Genomic DNA, 11,002 nt, shown 5'->3' on the forward strand with positions numbered 1-11,002 from the left:
AACGCAAAAGGCAGTTAACTCGACATTGTAAAATATAGCATTTTGAACACATCGGCCATCGAAAACAACCTCAGATGTATTGGATGTACACCGGTACAATAGTAGAATTTTAAATGATAGTATAAATTAAATTTAATGTATTACCGTGTACTTCGTATTGCTAAGTTCAAATTGATTGCCAGAGTATTATAGCTTTAATGATTAAGATTCCCAAGCATAAAGGTTTAACTGCGATATTGAAATTATTACGCGATCTACTTGCGGCGTATTTCAATGAATTCAGACATTGTAAACCGTCAATATACATCCGAGGATTCTATCGGTGTAAAATGGTGTTCCGATTGACAATATAAATGAGCAATTGGCAGACGTGCCGGTAATTTGATGCTGAATCATCGATTGTTTATACCGCGTCGAATGCGTAGCGGTTGAACATTCGCGGCGCCAAGTTTGTTCAGTGGTTGAACGTTCGCGGCGCAATGTCGGGTCAGTGGTTTAGCATTCACGGCGCAACGTCAGTTCAGTGGTGGACGTTTATGGCGTCAAGTCGGGTCAGTGAGGGAGCGTTCACACAACGCGTTCACGCACAAAGTCAGGTCGGTGGTTGCACGTTCTTGGCCCCACGTCGGGTCAGTGGTTGAACGTTCTTGGCCCCACGTTCTATCAGTGGTTGAACGTTCGTGGTGCCATGTCGGGTCAGAGATTGAACGTTTCTCTGCGCTACGTCGAATCAGTGGTTGAACGTTCGTGGCGCAACGTCGAGTCAGTGGTTAAACGTTCATGTCGGCACATCGGGTCAGTGGTTGAACGTTCGTGGACCACGCCAGGTCAGTGGTTGAACGTTCGTGGCGCCACATCAGGTCAGTGGTTAAAAGTTCATGTCAGCACGTCAGGTCAGTGGTTGAACGTTCGAGCCCCCAAGTCGGATGAGTGATCAAAAGTTCGCGGCGCCACGTCGGGTCAGTGTTTGAACCTGCCCGGCGCTACGTCGGATCAAAGATTAAACGTTCGCGGCGATACTTTGAGTCAGTGGTTGAATGTTCGGTGCCACGTTCGTGTCAAGCCAATATTTAGCAAATGTTTTCAATCATAACTGTTACAAACAACAGTACTCGCTCGTCGTTTTGAATAACATAAGGTAAACCGGTGCACGATATTGCTCAGTTGGTAGAGTTTGTGGCTCATTTAACAGGGGTCGGAGCCACACACCCGGAACATTCTTTTTTTAAGAGGTTAAATGTATGGTCCGATAGAGAAACACTGGAAAGTGATTTTTGAAGCACATCCCCGAACTACCGAACAATCAACTTAATAAAACAAATTTATAGATGGTGGTTGTTTTTATCTGAAAGTTCCTATATTAGATAACATTTGGTCTAATAAACGATGGCATTTACGCCCTGATATCGGTCGACGTTATGGTTGCAGTTTTATAGGTTGATCTGACAATCCTACATAGTGCATGTTTTAATGATAAACAATAAGTATGTAATTAAAGGATACACTGATCCACGGTGTGAAATTTCAGTTTGCTCAGCTGTTTCACAATTGTGTCTATAAAAAATGCAACCTGAAAAAAACACAACAGTATGTAGCATACTATCAATGACCTTTGGTAAGAAGTATATGCATATACTAGTTATGTTTTTAATTACGTTAAGAACATATCTCAAATGAAAAAGAAGACATTGTTATGTGGTGACAACGACGGAAAGGACATCAACAGTGACGGGAGTCGTAGTGAAGGTATGGTGGTTGAAATGGGAAGGGCAACATGGACGATAGGGACAGCGACAAAAGCGACGAAAGGGATACAAGCGGTGACGGGAGTGATTAAAGCGGCGACGGGAGGGGTAGAAGCGGCGACGGGATGATTAAAAGTGGCGACGGATGGGTAGAAGTGGCGACAGGAGGGGTAGAAGGGGAGACGGGATGGGTAGAAGTCGCGACAGAAGGGATTCAAGGGGCGACATGAGGGGTAGACGAGGCGACGGGGGATTAAAAGTGGCGACGGAAGGGGTAGAAATGGCGACGGGAGGTTAGAAGTGGCGACGGGAGGGGTAGAAGTGGCGACGGGAGGGGAAGAAGCGGCGACGGGAGGATTAAAAGTGGCGACGGAAGGGGTAGAAGTGGCGACGGTAGGGGAAGAAGCGGCAACGGGAGGGGTAGAAGCGGCGACGACAGGGGTAGAAGCGGAGATGGGAGGATTAGAAGTGGCGACGGGAGGGGTAGAAGTAGCGAGAGGAGGGGTAAAAGCGGCTACAGGAGGGATACAAGCGGCGACAGGAGGGATACAAGCTGCGTCGGGTGGGGTAGAAGTGGCAAAAGTAGGGGTAGAAGTGGCGACGGTAGGGGTAAAAGCTGCGACGGGAGTGGTAAATGAGGCGACAAGAGGGGTTGAAACGGCAACGGGAGGGGTAGAAGAGGCGACGGGGGACAGGAGGGGTACAAGCGGCGACGGGAGGGGCAGGAGGGGTACCTGCGGCGACGGGAGGGGCAGTAGTGGTATACAAGTGGCGACGGGAGGGTAGAAGTGGCGACAGGAGGGTTACAAGTGGCGACGGTATGCAGGCAGACAGACAGGCGGTCTGTCAAGCAGACATACAGACAATCAGTTTATCTATTTGAAGTGTTACTTAGATACATCCACATATTTGTTTTAGAATAAATAATCAATGAATTAACAGCAATTTCACACAGGTATGCGTTTTGAATATAGTGAAGGGACAATACGTACCATGCCAGTTGATAGTCCAATCAGGATGGTTATCACCCATTTTATAATCTCTATTTTGCTAATGGACTGAAAAGAAAAAAGTTTTTGTTGAAAAAATCGACATCTTCAAAAATATAATGGATTGGGTAAAAATCAGAACATTGTGACTTTTAAGACGTCCTTTCATTCGTAAGCACGTTAGAAATAGGACATTGACATTTGTCAGCTATATTTACAAACTACTGAAAGATGCATGTTGCGTACCGCTATGCAAATTCACCATCGTTATTTTAATAATAATAATAATAATAATAATAATAATAATAATAATAATAATAATAATAATAATAATAATAATTAATAATTTCTTACAAACAACTCTTACAAAAACGATTTTATGTGCTTACATGACTTGCGGTCTGGGCCTCGATGTAGTTTTCGTATGGTTTGTTATAGCATATATCGTAGTCCAAACTCTGGAAAAGAATGGAAACAATATTGTAACACCATCTATAGAATCTGTAAATAAGTTTCTAAGAATAATAGCTTCAGACTGATGTATATATCATCAGAAAACATATCGTCCGAACCGGATTAAAACTAAGGAACAAGTGAGAAAGGCGCCAAATAAAAAGGGCGGACAACTGAACCTACGGCAATGAGAGAGTTCCCTCCCCTAGTAATTATTATATTTCTTCAAAATTTGTTACTTTTGTGTGATAAAATGTTGTTGCAGTTTCTAGAAAACTACGAATCTAAACATAATGCACAAACCTCATAGTCTTTCCTGGGGAGATTACTATCATCATGGTGACTTCCACTGCTGCTACCACCATGGCGACTTCCATTGCTGCTATGGCTACGAGGTACAACGCTAGACTAAAAAAAACCTGTTTCTTTCAGCAAGCTGATATACACTCACTGCGTCGGATTTGTGTTGACAATGTATCAGCCAATGTGGTTGTATTGGAAGTCAGTTAGATGACTTGACGTAATATCTTAATGATTAAGACTGACTCGTTCGCTACGCTCACTCTACCTTTTTTATTCATTACGAATTTTCTTCAATAAATTTAAAAGAAATTAGCATAAATCATTCTATATAACAAGATATTTCTACCTTATGAGACTATAGTAGACCACAGCAAATCTTTTAGGACTCACCAATCATTTAATATTTTTGTGTTTTCTGCTATTAAGTACACGGTTATCAATAACTAATATTTTCCATAAATGCATAATTTAGTAAGTAGTTGGTCTATCTGTCAAAATTTATGTTTGTTATACATGTGTATGTATTGATTTTGAATAAGGGTGTCACTTAAAAAGAAATGTTCATGAAAATACTTTTGCCGTTCGTTGGCTGATGCGTTACAGCACAGTGAAGAAACGTGAAAATCGAACGACACTGAAATAGTTTTTCCGCCTGCTTGAATCTGATTTCAGTGTTGTTATTGTCTTAAAAAACACGTAGATCTTATTCTGAGGTGAAAGCGCTCCTTAGCTATATTTTAATTGGATGCATTTTTATTAGGCCGATTCAAGGTATGTTAAGTCTTTTTACTCATAATTTGGCAGTAACTATTGGCTGACGTTCATTTATATTACTATTATAAAAGTGTTTGTTCGGTTTATTCAACAATAATAAAAAAATAATTGAAATGTGACGCAGTTTTTATTCAAACTACTCCAGTGTATTTGCCAATGAAATGTGCGTTTAGATTTATTTCTAGTATATGAGTACGGAAAGTATTTCACATTCCAGAGGAAATATTTTATGGTATGAAATTAAAACCTATTTGGTACAGCAGGACAAATTACTCGTACGCTGAAAATCATACTATCATTAGCTTATAATTTCACGGGCATTAATGGCAGGTGCGTCCAGGTTTCCTGGTTCATTGTTTGTGAAAAACGTCCTCGTTTCGGTGAACATACGCATTGTTTGCTATATGTTGCAACGATAATTTTTAGTAACGAATTTGTGCAGTGCACCGAATGAAGAGCAATATCTTGTGTACGATGACGCTTGTTTTAGATGAAAATGATGTCTGTATTAAAATGCGTGAAAACGATGCACGTTCTCACTAGGCTTACCGATCCACTCAATGCATTGAATTCTGCAAAACTACGATTTTATTCCGTTCTTTTTCATGCATATCTCATCCGATACATTGTTTTGGTCAAAAGAAAGGTATACTGTTTTCCGAGTGCCAAGCACTAGTTTTGGTGATATATCAGCACATTTAAGCATATATGCTTACTGATTCATTCTGTACAAATTTAGAACAACGGTTCATCCCAAATCTGGTAAATCTATGGCACACACAAATAACGATTAAAAGGCGTCGATATCCTTATCCGTGTATGTGTACTATAATACCTATAAGAAGGGTCATCTTGATAAATACCTCAAAACCCTCTGCTATAAGTAGAACTGTCATTATATGTTGGCGGTTATCTGGAAAGTCGAGGCAGGGTTGAGTTTTTAATTGAAATAGTGTAGTGTTTTATAAAAACAATGGTTATACTCATCGAATCGAGGAGGTTTTTCACCCCAAACAATGAACCAGGAAACCTGGACGCACCTGATAAAACTGCCCTTAGATATAATTGCATTAAAAATTGACCAATTCAAAAAGTTTTTTTGAAAGTGTATTTACGTGATTTGAGTGAATGTTTAGAAGTAAGCGTTAAATCGTTAAAATCCACAGGGGAAACAAAAATGATAGCACATGCAACTTACATGCTCGTTGACATTAGTCAAAACAGAAGATCGTCCAATCTCCATGATCTTTCAGCTTAACATGAGAAAAACGAAAACAATTCCACGCTGTGTCTATGTGAAAAGTAGCATTTATATTTCACTAATGTTCAGTTCACATTCAAAACATTTAAGTCTTTAAACAGAATATCCATTTTTAATTCCAGTTATGTTCTGATTTGGAATGAGTCACACCACCTTTTTCTGAAACAAAGTTTAGCTACTTATATTGCACAAATAACCAGATGAGATAAAGAAATAAATGAGGTTATATATGTTCACTGGATACAGCAATGTCGTCTAACAGCTCATTGTTATCAGCATCCACTGTACTTAAGATATACCAGCTAACAATCTTGTAAACGATAACAGCTCGTAATTAAGTCAACAATTGGAGATTGCGACTACTTATTGAACTGATGCGTTTAAGACAGTAATTCTAGATTGTCGTATTGGCTGTATATCTACAGTCTTAATTAAACAAAGACAGTGGAACCCTAAAATCATAAGTCTGAGTTTGAGACTAAGACTTAGAAATGCGAATAAAAATGGTAACAATGTACAATGGTCATACAAACTGTTTTTTAACTCTTATAATAAAATGCGCATTGGTATAAATAAATCCTCTTATCTGTAAATCTTACAGCAAATTATACCTTCATTTTTTTACCAAGAGCAGTTTCGAAAGATAATTCAGATTTCGCCTTTCAAAACTGAATGTCATACTCACGGTTTCTGTCACAATATATCTATTCTACAACCAGAATAATATATTTTGTTTACATTAGTTGTATTAAGGATAGTTTGAAACATTTAAACAGGAACAGATCAAATACACTTGACTCAGGCTCCGGCCACTTTATATGACAACAAAAACAACACTCTAGCCCAAAACACCACGGTCTTATAGCGCGCTTGTTTTTAATTAAGTGCTTATAGACCCAAAACGGTTTAATCAGGTCGGAAAAGATGTCCATGCAAGAAGAGCCAAAAGTAGGACTGCGCCTTATTCACGTAACCTTCAAGGCGCTCCGGGAGAAAGTGCTTCACCCGTACCTGATAAGTCCGAAGATCGACTGGCTGGACAGTAACAATAAGCCATTGAGAGATGGAAAACCCATGATGAACACTTCAAGTGGCACCCACATCGTGATATGCCATCTATCTTGTTGCACAGAGGAGATTTCAGTGTTCACTTCCGTCCGTCCGTCCGTCTGTCTGTAATTTTGTTTGAAGCTCAGTCGTCCCTCCGGAAAATATGATCACTGAAATGAATGAATAAGTATGCAAGTTATGTTAATGATACTTGGTATGTCGAAAGATTGTCATAAGGTTTGTCATAAGATTGCATGCCATTTTATATCTGTCGTTCAAAATTGAGGTTACTGTCGATTCAAAAATTATGGAAAAAAACCCTCCCACTTTTTGACTAGATCCTGCAATAACTCACAATGCAAGCTAGGTTGCTGAACTTTGGTATGTTGTTTGTGTATTCGACAACAATATGGCAAGCATAATCTAATAATGACCTTCTTTCTACATACCATGGATGTTGCTTTCATACTTCTTGAGTTATCTATGCCAAGCTCAGGTAAAAAAGCGGCAATTAATGAATTACGCACGTCATTTAAATACTTCCTTACTATTGCAATGATACTGGTAGGGAACTATTGTATTGCTCTCAGTAATTGTTAATGTTCTCTGATTGTATATTAATATAAGCGCGACATCATGACGTAATGCCTTTACAATGCACGGGCATTCTTTTAAGCAGGCGTAACACCAAAATGGGGAAAACGGCGCATAGTCATCGCAACATATGCGCTGGCGCCACAACGATCACAAAACACGGATTCGAGTCTAGTGCACAAAGATAGCTAATGAAGTTCGCGGCAGCAATTGTACGAAAGCTAAATTTATTAAGCTCTAGTAAGTGGTTCAAATAGTAGATGGTCATAATTTAAATTTTGTTGGGATACATACATAAATGGGGAAAACACAGAGCTATGTACCAAAACGGCATAACAAAACGTAGTGGCAGCATGACTTGGGGAAATTAAATCGGTGTCATGGACCAACTGTATACAGGTTACGCCCCTTCATCCCCGTGTGTCTCATTTGATTCGTGTCTTTGTGTCAGCAATGTAATTAACATAGTTCCAGCCAACACAAACCTCTGACATGATAATAAAATCACAGAATAATATGAGGAAACATACATAAACATGTAGCAATTGCATTATACAAATAAGACATGCAGGTTTAGACACGCGAATAATAATGTTACATTAACCGTAGTAATATTAGTATTATTTGAAATGGTTTTGTTTGTCAATAAATATTATTTTAAAAGATGCCACAAACTAAATTCCCGCTTAACGTTTTCTTTATTCAGACAGAAAATAAACACGAAAAGCTTATTTTTTAATGTATTATAGAGGCATTTGTTAATTAATTGCAGGAATCAAGACTTGTGGATAATATAAACTTTAGTATGCGATGATTACTTCAGTAAGCCCAATATATGCAAAGACAACTCTTACAGTTACTTATACTTAAAGATGACAGAGTTATCTATCTAAGGTTGTCATCTATCGACAATATTTAACTTTGAAATTAAGTCATGTGAAACGATGCAGGGGGGGGGGGGGGGGGGGCGGTTAGCAACATTAAACTGTACTTTATCATGTTGCTTGGAGAGAGACTTATACTTAACATGTTATCATTGCAATAAATGACAACCTTTTTTGGTAATCTACATGCATGATTTTTCATTTTATTTTGCATATGTTCGAAAGACATTATTGTTGATAACTCTGTGACATTGTATTTGTTTTTATGAACACTGAGTATAAATAGGTGACTTATGATAAATAAGGGAATAATCTTATATTTATTATTTTAATGACATTTGCAAAACAAGCGATTAAGCTTAATGTAAGTCTTTCAAAACTCCCTTTGTCGGCGATGAATGTATGAGAACAAGTCACGAACACTTTCACTTGTTACTTGCATCAAGCCGTTAAAACATATAGACTGACTTCTATACATAAGTTTTTTTTTTTTTTTTTTCTCGAGTAAAATAAGTAACAGCCTAACGGTTGAGGCTTCCTTCATCTGCTCGAATAGATTCTCAAACAAGCAGACAGTATCATAATCAGGGGCCGACTGATGGACAATAACCGCCTTACTGTCAGAAATCGGGACAGGAAGACGATGACACTCCTTCTATTATTATAAACACCAATCAGCTTAAAGTTAAGTGAGACGGGCTAACGGTCCCCTGCTTATTTACCGACCGACAGACCGACCGACCACCCACCGACCGATCGACCGACTGACTCACCGACCGACCGACCAACAGACAGACAGACAGACAGACCAACGGACAGACAATAAGGATACATGCAGACAGATAAGGTAGTGGCGGATTTGCAGTTCAGCTATTACCGAAGCTTTTATTTCGACTTAAGGACATTATACGATGACATAGATGGGGGATTTTGTAAGGACATTATACGATGACATAGATGGGGGATTTTGTAAGGACATTATACGATGACATAGATGGGGGATTTTGTAAGGACATTATACGATGACATAGATGGGGGATTTTGTAAGGACATTATACGATGACATAGATGGGGGATTTTGTTTATCTTGTGGTCATGACATACTTTAATGTTCCCACGACTTAGATATCTCGTTGCCACAACTTAGTTTTGTCTGAAACTAGTTCATTCTAAAGATACTAGATAAAGCACATTTGTTTTCAGAACAGTAGTGCTTTGTTCACATTATGTAGATGACATGTATAAGTGTGACCCTGCAAACATTAAATATTATTAAAGATATTATTTATGTCAAGTGACTGTATAGTTCAGGACAATAAACTCGTTTGTCGGTCATTCAATATGTGTCTCTGGCTGGCTATTAACCATTCATTTTTAGTAAATGACATTTAACTGGATCGGTATATTATAATAAACCAAAACATAAACGACAAAAAATGCACATTTAATTTTCATTTCAGTTGATAATACAAATTCACTCACATACTAGGAAGTTTAACATTGAGGCCTCCACATTCCATAGTCTACTTATTACAACTATACTTCACAGTTCGAAATGTGGAACAGAACAGAACAGAACTGATATATTCTGTTTAAGCTGCACTCTCACAGATTGAACGTTTTTAAAATGTTTGTGTTGGAACGAGCCATTTTATGCGAAAATGCATGGGAACCATACATCAAGCAGCTATTGATAAATACTCATTCAAATATAATCTTGGAAATCCAATCTTAAAGTTGATAAATTATAAATAGCGTAACTAACGGCTGTATGCAACATTTTATATAGTAAATTACCTTTCAGCTCTAACTTGGTGAAATAATTGAATTTCTCGATGTAAGCACAATTTCAAACCAATATCACCAACATGAAACCCGTCATTCGGAACACCTCGGCCGTTTTCCATAGAAAACAACTCGGATGTATATTGACGGTTTAAACACACGTCCGAACCGGATTAAAACTAGAGAACAAGTGAGAAAGGCGCCAAAATAAAGAGGGGCGGACAATTAAACATTCGGCGCTGAGAAAGAGTTCCCTTCCTTGATAATTATTAAATTTTCTCAAAATTAGTTAAATTATTGCGCTCAGGAAAAACAAAGACAAATGTAAAATATAAATTTAATTTGGCCGAAATAATGGGCTGCTAGATTGTAAATGAAATTAACATTTAAAGTTTTGTCAAAAGCAGCCAAAAATCCTCCCAAAAACGGCCAAAACCTGAACTTAAATACCAGAATCTAAGTTAGGAAGCCAAAGCGACAAGCCGTGCCGCGTCAGTCATGCTAGAAAATGAAAATCTAAGGTAGCGTAGGTAACAGTCGGATTTCCAGTTACCAAACAATTGAATAAGTTCCCCCGGCACACCGCATTTAAAATAGAAGGAAGCTCCTCCGCGTCTGAAGGAGTGCATGGTGTATTCGTGAGCGTGAGCAATCGGAAGTTGCGTCATTATACGTCGAAACATACGATCAACGCAGCTCGCGTCAAGCGGGATCACCTCCCCAACGGAAACTGTACCAAACAGCGGTTCTGAGGGTGCCAAGGGAACTAACCTACACATGTTTTGAAACGCTTTTACTGGACATAAAGAAGAAGAGTCATTTTTACACAACGGAATAACTACATTGTTGTCCCCGAATTGATTAGTTTTAGCATACTTAAGTAAAACAACAATGCCAAAATCTGTCACTGACACATCGTTTCTACACAGGTATTTAGACTTATCAAACTTAACACTAGAATCAGGAACTATGCTTGATTTCCTGCACATCATGTAAAATGCAAACAAAAATAAGCACCATATCGTAGCAAGAAAACACACGTCCGAACCGGATTAAAACTAGAGAACAAGTGAGAAAGGCGCCAAAATAAAGAGGGGCGGACAATTAAACATTCGGCGCTGAGAAAGAGTTCCCTTCCTTGATAATTATTAAATTTTCTCAAAA

General features: G+C 38.6%; 1 protein-coding gene across 1 annotated transcript in view; it reads right to left on the bottom strand.

Moving 5' to 3' along the window:
* The window catches only part of LOC128246235 (H(+)/Cl(-) exchange transporter 6-like), a 39,049-nt gene extending 33,389 nt beyond the window's left edge, over positions 1 to 5,660 (bottom strand). The window contains exons 1-5 of the mRNA XM_052964427.1: positions 5,463 to 5,660; positions 3,491 to 3,595; positions 3,124 to 3,192; positions 2,738 to 2,803; positions 1,504 to 1,570 (exon numbers count right to left, since the gene is read on the bottom strand). Of these exons, the coding sequence (XP_052820387.1) occupies positions 1,504 to 1,570; positions 2,738 to 2,803; positions 3,124 to 3,192; positions 3,491 to 3,595; positions 5,463 to 5,507 (352 nt within the window). The 5' untranslated portion in view covers positions 5,508 to 5,660. The remainder of the gene's footprint in view (positions 1 to 1,503; positions 1,571 to 2,737; positions 2,804 to 3,123; positions 3,193 to 3,490; positions 3,596 to 5,462) is intronic.
* Between the last annotated feature and the right edge of the window lie 5,342 nt (positions 5,661 to 11,002).

The sequence above is a fragment of the Mya arenaria genome, chromosome 9 (assembly GCF_026914265.1).
Source record: "Mya arenaria isolate MELC-2E11 chromosome 9, ASM2691426v1".
Lineage (NCBI taxonomy): Eukaryota > Metazoa > Mollusca > Bivalvia > Myida > Myidae > Mya > Mya arenaria.